General features: G+C 40.7%; 1 protein-coding gene across 1 annotated transcript; it reads right to left on the bottom strand.

Moving 5' to 3' along the window:
* Positions 1 to 8425: 8425 nt before the first annotated feature.
* On the bottom strand, positions 8426 to 12963 carry mat2ab (methionine adenosyltransferase II, alpha b). The gene is made up of 9 exons (XM_048244209.1): positions 12754 to 12963; positions 11738 to 11815; positions 11223 to 11345; positions 10886 to 10998; positions 10638 to 10781; positions 10302 to 10520; positions 10012 to 10194; positions 9726 to 9859; positions 8426 to 9561 (listed from the first exon to the last, which is right to left on the bottom strand). Exons 1-9 carry the CDS (start codon positions 12833 to 12835, stop codon positions 9459 to 9461), a joined length of 1179 nt encoding a protein of 392 aa, XP_048100166.1. The 5' UTR covers positions 12836 to 12963; the 3' UTR covers positions 8426 to 9458.
* Positions 12964 to 16664: the final 3701 nt, after the last annotated feature.

Genomic DNA, 16664 nt, shown 5'->3' on the forward strand with positions numbered 1-16664 from the left:
GTGTGTGCTTGTGTGTGTGTGTGTGTGTGTGTGTGTGTGTGTGTGTGTGTGTGTGTGTGTGTGTGTGTGCGATGTTTAGTCTGCGAAGTGCGTGTACAGGTCAGAGAGGCTGTCTGTATTGCTCTGGGGTGTGGGAGAAGCCCCTCCTTCTCTTTCACACACACTCAAGGTCCTCACTCTTGCACAAGACAACCTGACGGACCATTGGCCAATGGACCTTGACCATATTAGTTATCATCAGACCTTTGATACTGCTGACACCAGTCTATGACCGAGATGTATGTGTACACTGCACATCATTTAAAGATCAAGACAGGTTGCCCTGGAGTCAAAAATCAAGACAGAAAAACTGTGTGATTTACACTTGTAATGCATGTTTGCATTTTTCCCTCCTGGCCCAAAGATCCTAAAACAATGTTTTTGTGTACATATAGATGGACAGAGATGCAATGGAATTTGTGACATGTACTTCGAAATCCTTAATATAAAATCAAAAATAGAACATTCCTCATCTTCCATCTTGGACCAAAGAGATTTGAAAATAGATAGCTTCCCACAGGACAGCAAAATTTGAAATGAGATCTCACCTGTTTCTCCAAAGGGGTCCTTAGGGGAAATAAGAATAGATCGAGAAGAGTATTTGGGCTTGGGCTGAGACAAGAAGAGGGCTATTTCGCAGCTGAGACAAAGAAAATACATTTTTGAGACAAGATTGAAATATTCCTTTGGGTTAGCAAGCCCTGAAATGAGTTGATGCTGATGTATCTGTTGTAGCTGAACTGTAGCAACCCAGTCTTGTAAACAGGGCCGGCTAGGCAGGGTCCAGGATGGGCTAAGCCCACCCAATTTCCAAAAGATGATTTTACATTCCTCTTTTTAGTCAACTTTAGCAGAAGTGCCAATAATTCTGGGGACAACTGTATGTCTCATAGCCTAAATACTGTATCAGAGAATCTATAAAAAGTCACAACTGAACTTGTCAAGCGGTACAAAGTGGAGACAAGTCTGACAACATCAATGCATTCCCAGATTGAACAATGTTGCCGATTGGATGACTAAAGTTCTCAAAAAACTTATTTTTAAAGTTTCCAAGAAACTTGAGGTTGGTATGAGAGGGAGTGTATTGTGTGTAAGCAACCTACAAGTACTCATCACAAGTTTCTCATCCTCTGAATCTCAATATTATGATCACAACAAGTCTGGGTAAATTACTAATCAGCACCAGTCAGAGTCTACATTCATTGTTTTGCACTTTTTTTTAATTTCACAATCAGGGTGTGCGCTTTTTTCAAACGGGTCAAAAATTAAACCATCTAAAAATGTCATTGGGTTTTACACAGTCAATATGCCTGTAGAAGGACAAAGAAGTTGTTTCAAGGCATCAGACCATGGATAACTCTCAAAACACTCAAGGATGATATTGAAAAATCAAAGTATTAAATCATCTGTCTACATGAGTAAATATCCCATCTGAAGCATTTTAAATCCTACTGATGCAGCTACAGTATGCACCGCAACAAATATTAGTGATGTGTCTGGGATATAATATATAATTAAGGTTTTTGTTGCAAATACACCAATTTAAAAATATTAATGTGTAACTTTTGCTCTGAATAGCCATGACACAAATTAAACGCCTCTCATTGAAAGCTTTTGATGTTGTTGGACAACTGTAAAACCTTTTTTGGATATATCTTGATTGAGCTGTGTCTGATGAACTGTCTAACATTTGAGTTGGAGTGAACATTTTAGGGTTTCTTTGTCTAAACACACAGATCATTATGCACTTCTAAAATGGTAAAATTCTGACACTGTTAGTTCCAAAGACTTTTTTGGATAAAATTATGGTATCACTGTGCATGTTTTCACTGGTGCATAATTATGCTTTAATTACATTTGTAATCACAATTGTAATTTCAATCAACTGTGCTTCACCCTCTGTGGTAAGAAGGTGGTAAATATAGAATCAAATGGATTCCATTCATTAAGTGAGCCTTTGTATAAAAACCCTGAAAGTGTCAACTCAGGGATCGATCAAAACCAAATTCACCTGTGAATTCCAGATAAAACCCCATGGTCAAAGCAGACAGAGCAGTGTATGTGCGGAATCTAAAGAAGAGAAATCCAAATGACTGAAAGGGACAGATAAGGTGGCACCAACATGAGGGTTTTATGATATTATGATAAGAATCATGACTTTTTATCTCATTTTTTGAGGGGTAGCTTGCCTGGTAAGCCAAACTCATTGATGAGTGAATAGCCTGGTCACTCATCATTAACTTTGAAATCATTGGTCAATCACATTGATCAGAATCGCCTAAACTTTACAAACTATAAACAGACTAGGCAGTCAGAAACAATGCATCTGAGCCTACTTTTCCAACAACAGTTTTTGATGTTTGCAGTCTTGCAGGCATTGCTTCTACCATTTACCACAGTCATGCAGTTTTGATTTCGTCATCCCCTCTTTTTGTTGATTGGTCTGACTTTTTTTTTTATTTTTGTTGACTGAAACTGAACTATGGTGCTCCTGCTCCAGACTAGTATCTCCCTGAAAGGAAAATGTGGGCGTAGTCAGGCTAGTAGCATCACCTGGTAAATTATGCTTGTTAACTGCATGATAACATTACACAATGTGACTTCATTCTGAAAATGTATGGTTTACCATAACCCTAAACACTACACTTGACATCAGAAACAAAGACAATTTCTTGGCATTAGTATGAGGTTGAATATTGGTGCAAACTGCTTATTATTGTTCCTGGTATCACCATCTATAATGTAAGAAAAAGAACATTTGGCAACATATACTGTATTAGTCTAGGCAATCTGTGAGAAATAATCACCCAACCCAAAACTAACAGAAATTATTTTTGTTGTATTCAGTTCATGAAACCTTCCCATATCACATACCAAAAGTCCATGAACATTGTCAAAATTGAAATTATGTGCATAAGTCAATGGCCAAAAAACTGTACCTTTGGCAGTTTACTGAACTTTCATAGTACAGGGGATATGTGTAAATGAGGTCAAATTCTTTCATAAAGGAATGAAACTTGGTGAACAGTTTGGAGCCCTGAACATTTTCAGATATAAAACCATTATCAACAAACCCTAATGGTTTTGCATCATATCTTCACACGTGGATGCCTACTCCTAGGGATGGGCAGTATTTATGATACGTATTACATATTTCAAATGCAAAACAGTATTTTGTCATTTGTATTTGATTGGGTTGAAGAAAATGGCTTCGTATATGTTATCAAAATACTTAGGTGTCTATTTTTGTAATATTTTTGGTAAAACCAATAGCCTACTTTTGGTGATGTGATGACATCATAAGAGTGCAAAACAATCAATATAGCCTCTGACTGGTGCTGACTTAGTAATTTTCCAACACTTGTGATCATAATATTTAGATTTAGGAAGATGATCCAGTGCAAGATGAGACTAGGTTGCTCACACAATACACTTCCTCTTACGCCAAACTCAAGTTTCTTGAGAACTTTAGTCATCCAATTGGCACACATAGACGGTTATGTGGTTAGATTGCCCTGCAACATTGCTCAATCTGGGCATGCATTTTTTTGTTACGTTTTTTTTTTTGAAGGATTTCACAAGGATGACACGGAACCATTGTTTTTCGTTTTGACCATAAAACACACACACAGATGCAGGCAAGCAGACACACACACACCATTAACCCCACACAAACACAAGCGAAAACACACACACAGAAGAACATATACACAAAAGAATGGGGGGGGGGCGTTAAAATGTGTAGAACAGTCTAGCGACGCTTTTCATCAAGGCCCATTTGGACATGTCAGTTATTTGCACCACTGGTTAGATGTAAAACAGCATTTCGTTTCAGACTACTGTTACTTAATTTGTGCATTAACAATAACGTTTCAGACTACTGTTACTTAATTTGTGCATTGACAATAAAGTATCACATGAACTAAAGATGACTAAAATCTTATGTAGAAGAAGAAACATTCACATAAAATCCATCCATCCAAAAATGACCTTTGGTTTTGATAGCTGTTGAAAACGGCATGGAACTGACAGAGATGTTTTTGTTTATAAATAACTAATAAATAAATAAATAACATTATGCTGATACCTTTTGCTTTTCCCAAATACAATGTAGCCTACAGGTGTAAGTGGCCTTTCATCAATCCAGTTGCAATGGATGAACTGTGATGAACTGCCCTACTTGTGATTGTTTAGAGATTTTAAAGGTTTTATAACAATGCTACATCTTCTTTGGCTATTCTACAATCAATTCACCTTTTCAGCACCAGTAGGCTACTTTCTGTGCAGCCGCACACACACACACTCAGGCATGCCAAACAAGCATAGGCCTACACAAAAGTTTCAAGAGTGGGGGATGGAGTAAAATATGGAGACAAATTGAAGTGTGATTTCCACTTTCTTTGGTCCACTTTCTGGTCTCGTTGGTCTTTTCCACCGACAGAGAACCGGCTCTGTTCCCGTTCGCGAACTAACATTTCAACCTGGCAGAGCATTCGACCAAACAAAAAACGGTTCGGAATGGCACTTTGGTTCGGAGCTTGAACTCAGCTTGAACCAGAAAATAGTTGGGTTTTCCTGCCATCCTCAGTGATTTAGGAAAAGTGCCAGACAGCAGACAGCAGTGGACTTATTACCACTTCACCATTCAGAGGAAAGAAGGCTTAAAACATGCGATTTCCCTCCTTATCAACTGTTGCCGTGAGTAAACAAAAACGCCTTTAGTGGACCGAGTTCGGTTCTTTTAAAGGGACTATAGGCTATGTGAAAACACCCTTAATTCATGTAGGCCTACTGGAAACTGGCTCAATGAGTTCATTAGGGTAGGCTACGTTCAGACTTCTTTTTCTGACAAAATAAGTTGTGCAGGCCGCTTTTTTTTTTTTTTTTTTTTAAAAACCTGCCATTATTTTTGTTCCAAAAAGCAGCAGGGAGCGTCTTCACAGGTTTCGGTTATCTGCTTGTGATTGGTCAGCTGTCAGCGTGACATAGGGCATTTTCAACTAGGCCTAGAAGCTGAATTTTCGAAACTTTAAAAACAGCTGAGCTGCAGAAAAAGACGCCCACTATCACGTTTAAAAGCTGATAAAAGAGGTGGGGGGATAGCCACAATTTTCAAGATGTCTTTTCAGTGCAATCAGTCATCATTCGGTGACTTTACTTCATTTGAATATCTGTGTGCATGCATTAAGTCTTCTCCTCAGATTTTATTACTGACAATTTACAGGCCTCCAAAACATTCAGCTAAAGTTTTTCTTGAAGAGCTAGGTGAACTGCTATCAGTTGTTTGCATAGAGTTTGACTGTCTTATTATATCAGGGGATCTAAACTTGCGGATAATCCTGAAAACAATTATGCCAAGGAATTCATTGCACTAATCGATACTTTCTCCCTAACACAGCATGTACAGGGGCCAACACACTCTCTCGGCCATACCCTCGACCTTGTTATCACAAAGGGTCTCGATGTCTCTACAGTTGTTAAAGACCTGGCCTTATCTGATCATTTCTGCGTGTTCTTTGATGTGTCTATGTCCCCACACACTCAAAACAGCTATAATGGTAAAAAGGAGAATCATAAATGATCAGACAAGTGCTCTCTTTGAGCAAGCACTTTCACTCAAGTCAAGTCAACTGTCAGACTCTGAAGACTTATTTGATCACTTTAATGCAAAAATGGCAAACATTATGGATGACATTGCTCCATTACAATTCAAGAAAGTTAAGGACAAACAGAAAGCACCATGGAGGCAAAATCCAGCAGTTAAACTTCTAAAAAGAGAGTGTAGGAAGACTGAAAGAAAATGGCGTAAATACAAACTTCAGATCCACTATGAAATCCATAAAGAGATGCTCTGCACATATAACTCTGAAATATGCAAAGCAAGACAGTCTTTCTTTTCTAACATTATCAATAGAAGTTCAAATAACACTCGTATTCTATTTTCAACTGTTGATAAGTTAACAAATCCCCCCTCACAATTAGCGCCTGAACTTCTCTCAACTAGTAAATGCAATGAGTTTTCATCTCTTTTTAAAGGTAAAATTGACAAAATCAGACAACATATCTGCTCAATTACAAATTCAAGAACCTGAACTTCCAGCAACAAACAGAGGGAAACTAAACTTGATGTCAGAGTTCAGCTTGATAGACTACGAAACACTTGAAAAAACGGTACAAAATCTCAGCTCTTCCACATGTGTCTTAGACACTCTGCCTACCAATTTCTTCAAAACTGTTTTTCACCCCATAGCGGCGGATGTCCTTCAAATTGTAAATGTATCACTGCTGTCTGGCACTTTTCCTAAATCACTGAAAACAGCTGTTGTAAAGCCACTTCTCAAGAAGAATAACCTGGATGCCTCCATGCTAAACAATTACAGGCCCATATCCAATCTACCTTTTATTGGCAAAATTATTGAAAAAGTAGTCTTTAATCAATTAACCACCTTCCTAACATCAAATGGGTATTTTGATTACTTTCAGTCTGGTTTTCGGGCAAATCACAGCACTGAAACAGCTCTAATTAAAGTTTCCAATGACATCCGCCTCAACACAGATTCAGGTAAAACATCAGTCCTAGTGCTACTGGACCTTAGTGCAACATTTGACACTGTTGATCACAATATTTTACTACACAGACTAGAACACTGGGTTGGATTTACAGGCATAGTTATCAGCTGGCTAAAATCATATCTACAAGAAAGGAGCTTCTTTGTTCCCATCGGAAACTGTACCTCAACACCAACATCCTTGACCTGTGGTGTTCCCCAGGGGTCGATCTTGGGGCCACTATTATTCAACCTCTATATGCTCCCACTTGGACAAATCATTCAAAATAATTTGATTTCATATCATAGCTATGCAGATGACACACAAATTTACTTAGCTCTATCACCAAACGACTATGGTCCTCTTGAATCTATGTGTCAGTGTATAGAACAAATCAACACCTGGATGTCTCAAAATCTTCTTCAGCTGAACAAAGAAAATAATTATATTTGGTAAAAAGGAGGAAAGACTTAGGGTTGCCACTCTCCTCGACACAAAAGGGTTGAAGGCAAAGGATACTCTTAAAAATCTTGGTGTATTAATTGACAGTGATCTAAATTTCACATGAAAGCGATAACTAAATCAGCTTTTTACCACCTCAAAAATATTGCCAAACTCAGAGGGCTGATGTCAAAACATGACTTAGAAAAACTCATTCATGCATTTATCTCCAGCAGAGTTGATTACTGCAATGGACTGTTCACAGGCCTTCCTAAAATGACTATTAAGACTAACAGCTTCAGGTGATACAAAATGCAGCAGCTAGGATTCTAACAAAAACTAAAAGAACTGGCCACATTACTCCAATTCTTAAGTCATTGCACTGGCTTCCAGTAAGTCACAGAATTGACTTTAAAGCACTATTGCTTGTTTATAAATCAGTAAATGGAGCAGGACCTAAATACTTGTCAGACATGCTTCAGCAGTACACACCTTCTCGTCCTCTCAGGTCCCAGGTGAAAAACCTGCTAGTAAAACCCACAGTTAGAACTAAACATGGTGAAGCAGCTTTTAGCTGCTATGCGGCTCAGCAGTGGAACCAACTTTCGGATGACATCAAAAAGGCCCCAACTATAGCCAGTTTTAAATCTAGACTTAAGACCAAACTGTTCTCAGATGCTTTCTGCTAACTGTGCCGAGTTACAAATGCTGAAACTGCCTTGATAATTATTCTAACTTGTCTTTTATTACTTTTTTTTTTACTACTTTTGCCTTTGTTTTTGCTACTAATTATTCTTTATTTTTAAATGATTTTACCTTGTTTTATGTTTTCTTTCTATTATGATCTTTACCTTTTAACTATTCTTTGACTATATTGCCCTTCTATGCTTTTATTTGTTATTGTTTGGTTTTGTTTATGTAAAGCACATTGAATGACCTCTGTGTATGAAATGCGCTATATAAATAAACTTGACTTGACTTCTTTGAAAACAAGGGATAGCCTACTCCATAAGATTAAAACCTAAAATGGACACCGGCAGCTGTGAAAAATACACCTAGTCAGAACGTACCCTTAAACTATCACCAGGATCTCTCTAGAGGGTTAATTTATAGATCCACCTGTTCATGCACCAGCTGTTTGAACATATGTCTGGTAGTCTAATCTGATTGATTAGCACCAGCTGTTGAGCTGGTAAATCTGCAGAGTGGCAATTTTGTCACTGTTGATTAACTGTGTGAACGATAATCAGTTACAGGTATCATGTTTAACAATTGTGTTGCTGTTCAGCTACTAATTGTTGTGATTAATTACATCAAGAGATACTTTCTGGAATTTGTGCTTTATTTTAACAGCAAAACCTACTGTCAATTCAGAGAAAACTTGACACACATAGGATCATTGTAGATCTCTTTAATGGTAAAAAGAGAGTTTAAAAATGGAAAAAGAATAAAAGTTCCTCCACGTCCATTCATGCAGAAGTGGAGACCAGGGAGGCTTGTAAACAAGGCTGGTTTCTCTGTACAACACCAGCCAGACTTTGCCTCTCCTTGCCACTAGTGCTGGAGGATGTGGAGCAGAGATATGACAGGGGACCTGCCCAGCAGCCGGTGAGCATGGAGGGGAACCATGAGCTTTTCTGTACCACACTCTGGGCCCTCACACGCTCACCGAGACACAATCATTCAACCATTCACCATCATCTTTATGTGCGTGTATGTTTGTGTGGGGAATATGTTATTGTCTCTCCGACAGAAGAATATGTTTGAGGTTTACAGCTAAGTCTCAGGGTTAATAAATATGATGGATTAAAAAGCCTTATAGTTTCCAGAAACTAGAAGAACCTCAGGTTCCCTCCATATTATGTGCACACACATATGGAGTACTAATTGTTATTTTCACTCAGATGAGTGAAAGTATCTTGGGAGTTAAGTCATATTGTTTGGTCTGACTGGGGTATATGAGAAAGACCATGTTTGGTCCGACTGAGAATGTGGGACCTAGAAACAATGACACCAATAACACGAAATGTGGCTCTATGACAGAAGATCTCCCACAAAATATACTAAGAACGCCATGACATGGACACCTTGGAGTAGGCACATTAAAACAATTGAAAATAAAAAATAAAAAATCTAAAACAAAACAAAACAAACAAATCTAAAAACAAAACAAAAAACAAACATCTTGATACTTGAGCACCAAATGCTGTTGACTGTAAAACACAAGAGCTACAGGAAGATTTGCATCAACAGTTGAACAGGTCACTCCTCGCACTAAGACATAGTGGAAAGGACCTCTGTTACATAGAGAATGTTAATACGTGTGTGCGTGTCTGTGTGACACCCTTGAGGCCTGTGGCTTCTCTGTAGTTACACCAACAGGCATGCAAGGATGCTGTGTGTGGGTGTGTGTGTGTGGTAGGTGTGTTTTAGTATTGGAGTTTCTTCGGCTGCTCCCATGTGAAGGACTCTCGCCCAAAGTGTCCATATACTGCTGTGCGCTGGTAGATGGGCCTCCTCAACTCAAGATCCCTGGAACACATAAGCATAAACATATTAGTGTGGCTCAAGTCAAGTAGGAGCAACTTCTGTGTCTTCTACACCAGGTTCATGAAATAAACAAGCGGTCTTTTGAGGCAAAAGGGACATTTAGTCGACCTAGTGGTATATATGTGCATATGGGTATGAGGACCTACCGGACAATAACTCCAGGTCGGAGGTCAAAGTTCTTCTTAACGATATCAAGCAGTTCCCTCTCGGTCTTCTGGGAGGTGCCATAATGGAAGATGGAGATAGACAGTGGGTGGGCCACTCCAATGGCATAAGCCACCTAAACACATACAGAAATAAATAAACATGAGCAATATTCACTTCATTAGCCCTTCCTGAATAAATAAAAAAATATTAGTAAGAGATAGGACTAGGAAAAAACCCAGTAAATGTGCGATTGTCTCATAATGTGGTACTTTTGAGTGTGCATACCTGCACCAGCACGCGTCTGCAAAGTCCAGCTTTGACGAGGCTCTTAGCGACCCAGCGGGCTGCATAGGCGGCACTGCGGTCCACTTTGGTATAGTCCTTCCCAGAGAAGGCACCACCTCCGTGTGCCCCCCAGCCCCCATAAGTGTCCACGATGATCTTACGGCCTGTCAGCCCTGCATCACCCTAACAGACAGAGGCCATAAAGTTAACAGCTGTAATAGCCAGCGCACTCAGTAAAGTCTTTAAAAAATGACATTAGCCCCCATTTGCACACATCCAAGTATTCACACCTGGGGACCCCCAATGACGAAGCGGCCGCTGGGCTGCAGGTGGTAAATGGTGTCGTCGTCGAGGTACACGCAGGGCACCACAGCCTTGATGACCTTCTCCTTCAGTGCGTCGCGCATCTCGTCCACACAGATGTCGTCATCGTGCTGCGCAGAGACTACAATTGTGTGGACGCGCACTGGCAACATTGCCCCACGGTCCTGTCGGTACTGGACAGTCACCTGGGGAGGGGGTATAATTACATCGAGTATAATAATATGCCATTTCATTGGACTTAATTTTACATCTAAATTTTATCAGCAGTATAATACCACAACTAGTTCAAGGCATCAGCGTACCTGAGTCTTGGTGTCGGGTCTCAACCAGGGGAGAGTTCCATTGCGCCGCAGTTCAGACATCTTGGCATTGAGTTTGTGGGCGAGGACAATGGTGAGTGGCATACACTCCTCAGTCTCATCTGAGGCATAGCCAAACATCAGGCCCTGACACACAAACACACACAATACTTCAGTACAAATCACTTGTAGTCAAGTATATGCTTCTGAAATTCTTGACAATCATTACACACAAACACACACACACACACCTGGTCTCCTGCTCCTACATCCACCTCATTGCGGTCCAGGTGAACGCCCTGTGCAATGTCTGGGGACTGCTGCTCCAGAGCCACCAGAACATTACAGGTCTTGTAATCAAAGCCTAAACAGACAGACACAATTGACACCATGTCCAGTGTGCAGTATGAATTCAAGTATTATATTGTGCAATTATATTATACAAGAATTGTATTATGCAAGTCATTGTAAAGTTATACAAAAATTAATTATATAACACACTAACATTACAGCATCATACAGTCAAAGCCCGAGACACACACGCACCTAACAAATACAAGCCTTCGACAAGCAGAAATATACACTGACCTTTCGTGGAGTCATCGTAGCCGATGTGCTTGATTGTATCCCTGACAATCTTCTGGTAATCAACATTAGCATGAGAGGTCACCTCTCCAGCTAGAAGAATCATGCCAGTCTTTGCAACAGTCTCTGTGTAAGGAGAAGGGGAAAACCTTCAACAACTACATTCCATGAAGTGCAGATACCACCCCAAGTATCTTTAATAAAACACCTTTCAAAAGTTTGTGCATGTACAGCATCTTGGACATAACAGAGTACACATGGTCTAGTATGTCAGTGCAGTGTATACAAATCGAATTAATTTCCATCTGAAAAGTATATGCGTGTTAACAAAGAGGCAAAACAGTGTATTGAGAGAAACTGGGGTGTACAACATGTTGTGGCCATCATTCAGGACACAAAAAGCAGAGGCTAGCAAGCTGAGCTGACTCCTGCTATGCTGATGCAGGCTCTTCCAGAAGTTGCATCAGACAGGAAAAGAGGGTGCCTGTGTGTGCATAGGTATGGGTTTGCCAACGTACCACAGGCCACTTTGGCATCAGGGTCCTGCTTGAGGTGGGCATCCAAGACTGCATCACTGATCTGGTCGCAGATCTTATCTGAAATAAAAGAGGAGGGTGATTATATTACACCACTTCCCCATCACATGAACTGCTGAACAAATATTAGCCATTCAGATATCAGCCAAACAAAGCCTTCATCCAGTATTATAGGTAAGGTAGCCAACCTTATTGGGGAGGGATGATTTTAGTAACGTTAATAGTTATGCTTCTGATGTGGTTATCTGAGTAGACCTTCAATAATAAGGTTAAGCGAGCCATCTCCCAAGATACCAAAGCATGAGAATGTAAACATCTTGACATTTAACAACGTGGTTTCGCCCGAGTGCGCTGGAACCAGCAAGGACTGCGCAAAAACTTAAAATCCATAGATGGCACCAGCACAGAATACATCAAAAACGGTGTACACCGTGTATTTAGCCACTGCACCAACGACACGGAATAACTCCGGCTATTAACAGCCCAGAGTTCATTATAGATAATTATGTGTTTACGTTATTGTTTGGTTTCCGCAGAGTCATCAATCAACGCTGGGAGAAATGCTAATCTTCTATCTGGGCCTTGTGAGGAAGGCGCCTTAAGTGCGTGAATGCGCGGACTGCCGCCAACCTGCCGTCGGCACCACAGAGCCTGCCCTAGAGTTAACTCTGTATCTCGCAAGGTTGAACCACAACGAAAACACGTTGTTTGACTGTACAAATTAATCAGTCAAAGCAGTCGGAGACAGTGGACTACAAATTTGCTCTCACAAGTCGCGTGAGAAGTTAACTGACGTTTGTGTTATCCCGTTTGTTAGCACGGGTTTCCAGCAAAACTAACGTTGGTCTAACGTTAAAGTGCCGGAAATAATTAGATGTCAGAATGATGATGAAGTGCAGGTCAGAATGAGATTAATTTATCTAAAACTATAAACGTTTTTTTATTACCCTGAAATAGATGCTAACGTGCTAGCAACCTTTCCACCACAGATATCTTACCTGGATGTCCCTCTCCTACGGATTCCGATGTGAAGAGGAAGTAGTCTTCATCGATAAGTGCGTTATGAAAACCGTTCATCATCTTTACGGCTGTAATGACAATCACTGAAACCCAAGTGTCCTTGTTAGTGAGTTTGTTGCTCCACGAGGCTGCTGCGTTACCTCAGGACCGCATGCAAGAGCGCGTGGCCAAACCGGTATTTATCCTCCTCTTACAGACGTCATCAGCGCGGTCTTCCATGTCCTCTTGCATCACCGGACGAAACCAAATAAGCCCCGTAAGGTAGGCCCAAAGATTGTTAAGGCGGAGCCTTTGGTAGGCCTACCCGTGAATGGTTTATTCCATCATGAAGACCCGTTTATGGGCTAAATTATCTGAACATGCATGACTTGCATCCAAATAGTTTGCTTAGTTTAGTTGCTTTGCCCAACTCACTGATTGATACTATAATGTGTCTTTCCCCAAACATATATTTCAATATGATTTCAGAGTTTCATGGTGCTGTGTGTGTGTGTGTGTGTGTCTGTGTGTGTCACCCCGTTTTGTCACCCAGCATATGTATCCCATTACAATTTGTTTTCAAGGCTGTTATCATGGTGACTGCACGCCTGGAGGACACTTAGCGTCAGCACTGCTTAATTACACCTACACGGTCACATTTACCAGATCTGTGGGTTTACCTTCAATCTTTATTCAATTAAATTTGACAGAAACCTTGAGGTCACACACACACACAGTCACAGAGAGCCCCAGAGTTGAGAGATGGAGGCCTGATCTTTAGACTAATAACTTAATAGCAATAGGCTATCCCGGCATAAATCTGGCTATCTGTTTCATGACAAGAGAGAGAACAGGCTACTCTTATGTAACCGATAAGAGGTGCAACCCCAGGTGGTGTTCTTCTGGAGGTCTTATCTCCCCCATATCTCCTGAGGGAGCTACTCCAGTCCTGCTGCTCTCTGTGAGCTCTTTCAGGTGTGGGAGGTTTGCCTGACAGATTAGTGGGATGTTTTTGTGGGAGTCATTCATGCGTTTGGTTGTTGCTTATTTGTGTGAGGCCTCATCAGCAGATGTCTGTGAACAATACATTCTATTTAGGCCATATAGTGAAATGAATTAACATCTTAACCAGACTCATGTAATCCAGAGGACTACCCTGGGAAAATAGTCACCATTAGGGGTATCGAATAGGGCGCTGCTAGAAAATGACAGACGATAATTTGCTTTCTGGGGGCCCCCTGTCAGTGTTGGGCCCTTAGAATTGTCCTAACACCCCCCATCATACTGGTTTACATGCCCCCTCGGCGGATCCAATGAGATAAGTGGTCTTTATGGAAGGAGTACTCAGTACTGTAAGTGCAGTTTGTTATGAGAGCAGGCACCCGTGGCCTACTGGTTAGCGCTTTGGCCTTGTAGCCGGAGGGTTGCCGGTTCGAACCCCGACCAGTAGGCACGGCTGAAGTGCCCTTGAGCAAGGCACCTAACCCCTCACTGCTGTTGCAGGCAGCTCACTGCGCTGAGATTAGTGTGTGTTCACTGTGTGTTTCACTAATTCACGGATTGGTATAAATGCAGAGACCAAATTTCCCTCACAGGATCAAAAGAGTATATATACTTATACCTAAAGGTTCCAATAAGCAGACAAGATGCTGAAGTCCCACTGACCTGTTGATGACTCCATGTGTAAGCCAGTGGTAATTCCTCTGCTGCTCTTAATCAGCACTGATGTGGAACCTAAGATGGACAGCTGATTGTCCTCATATTGATGATGTCATCATTACAGGCTACTGCAGGGTCATTTTACTGATATTCATACACCAAGTGTGTTATCTTGTTAGAGATTATTTAAGTAATGTATTGGTGCAGATTGCAGACATCAGGAAATAAAAAAATAGCGCCAGAAACCTTTGCACTTTCCTGTTGAATCCAGTCAGAGGCAGACTATTCTTGTGTGGTTTGAACTTTTGACCTCCATGCACAGTATACAGTAAGCACTCCTAGTACTGTCTTGTTAGTGGGTCAGTGCAGTACAGTGCAATAACTTTGCGACTACACTGGGTGTTTGCTGAGAATAGGAATTTACACTGTTGACCTAGAAAGTCTCTCAGAAGTATCTAGAGCTTAGTCTAGAACCCTAGAAATATTGTAATTCCTCTCAGCTCGCCCATGGTGCTGCATCTGTGACCTTGTCTCACACATGACTTGGTAGTGTGTGAAAACCTGTGAGGCCTACCTCATAATATATCTCTATACATAGTGTAGCTGTGAGGCCTACCTCATATATCTCTCTATACATAGCTGAATGAAGCTGAATTAGACGCAGAAATTTTGGTTCGAAGAAGAAGAAGACTTCGGATAACAGAACAGTGCATAAAGGTAACGCTGCTCATGGTTCCTGCTGACCTTTCCCTCCATTGTGGACATGTGTATATCGATGGGGACATGTTAGCTGAACATAATGTTATGTTAGTTTGAGTGTTAATGTTATGTAATGGTGTGTTGTTGTGGCCATCATGTACTCTGCCTCTATAATAAAGGATGATCATGATGGGTTTTTTCCACACGTTTTTTCAAATGCACAATTTTGTGTCATGCCCATGCTTGTGTGTTGCCTATGATAATACACGGTGTGAGTTTGCTGTTTGTTTCTAACAAAATATGCTCCATCACTCCAGTTGGCATTTTCATTCATTATTTCCCATGACTCACATATTTAATCCTTTATCAGAAAGGCTTATTAAGACTGCAATATCACATCCGCACCCCCCGCACCCCCCCACACACACACACACCCACATACACACACACAAACACAAGATAGGTTGAGCCCTGTGCAGTCATACTGACACAGCGACTTTTTGGCATAAATCACTAACACAATAGCACTGTGCCGCACCCCTCATTACAAGCCAACTATTGCATCAGTCACACACACATACACATTCACAGAGAGAAATATAAACAAAACAAATCCTGCTATCTGTGATTTGAGAGTCAGGCTTGGAGATTGTTATTGTTCTGAATCCCCTATACAACCTCGGTCTGGCATCCTATTGCAAATGCCCAATCAGGGACATTGTACTTCTATAAACATACCCTCTATGCTTATGCACATACACAATATAAATGTGCACAAATGTACTGTACTTGTAAATGCATAAACACACTAATCTCATCATATAAAGCAAATCACAGATCGAGAGCAATGTTTTGAACACTTTTTTCACTGTTAGGTTGATATAAGAATGATAGAGTCATGGCAATAATCACAGCTATTGCATCATAGGGGTGACAGCAAATATTAACACAGAGACTCAGAGGCCAGATCAGTTAGATGGATAGATAGATAGATAGATAGATAGATAGATATACTTTATTGATCCCTAGGGGAAATTCAAGGTCACAGTAGCATACAGACAAGTTAACACACACACACACAACACGCACACACAATTGTCATCGAATATTCAACAAGGTGTTGCATTAGTAATTTCAAGACTGGACTTTGATCTGGCATGAAGATATTTTGCTCTGAACCTGAGAGCCATAACAGTCTTTTTCCTGGATTATGTAACAATGACACCACCAAACCTTACCACACAAGCTTGAATGTGTGTTAAACAACCTGCTGCTTAACGTCAGCAAAACCAAGGAGCTGATAGTGAGGCTGGGGTGGATAACGCAGAAAAAAAGTTTTTTTTTTTTTTCGAGGAACGGCAACTTTATATTAGGCTACTTTTTCAAAACTGTAGCCTACTTTACTCTTACTCAAGTACATTTTTGAGGCAATAATCTACTCTTTACCTGCTGCTACATTTTCAATTGCCTTTCGTTACGAGTAGGCTACAAGTTTATTAACGGAGGAGAAAGTATCTCGAAGGTGAAAAGCGCACCCCTCCCTCGGTGGTGT

Source organism: Alosa alosa, chromosome 5 (assembly GCF_017589495.1).
Source record: "Alosa alosa isolate M-15738 ecotype Scorff River chromosome 5, AALO_Geno_1.1, whole genome shotgun sequence".
In the NCBI taxonomy this organism is placed as follows: Eukaryota; Metazoa; Chordata; class Actinopteri; order Clupeiformes; family Clupeidae; genus Alosa; species Alosa alosa.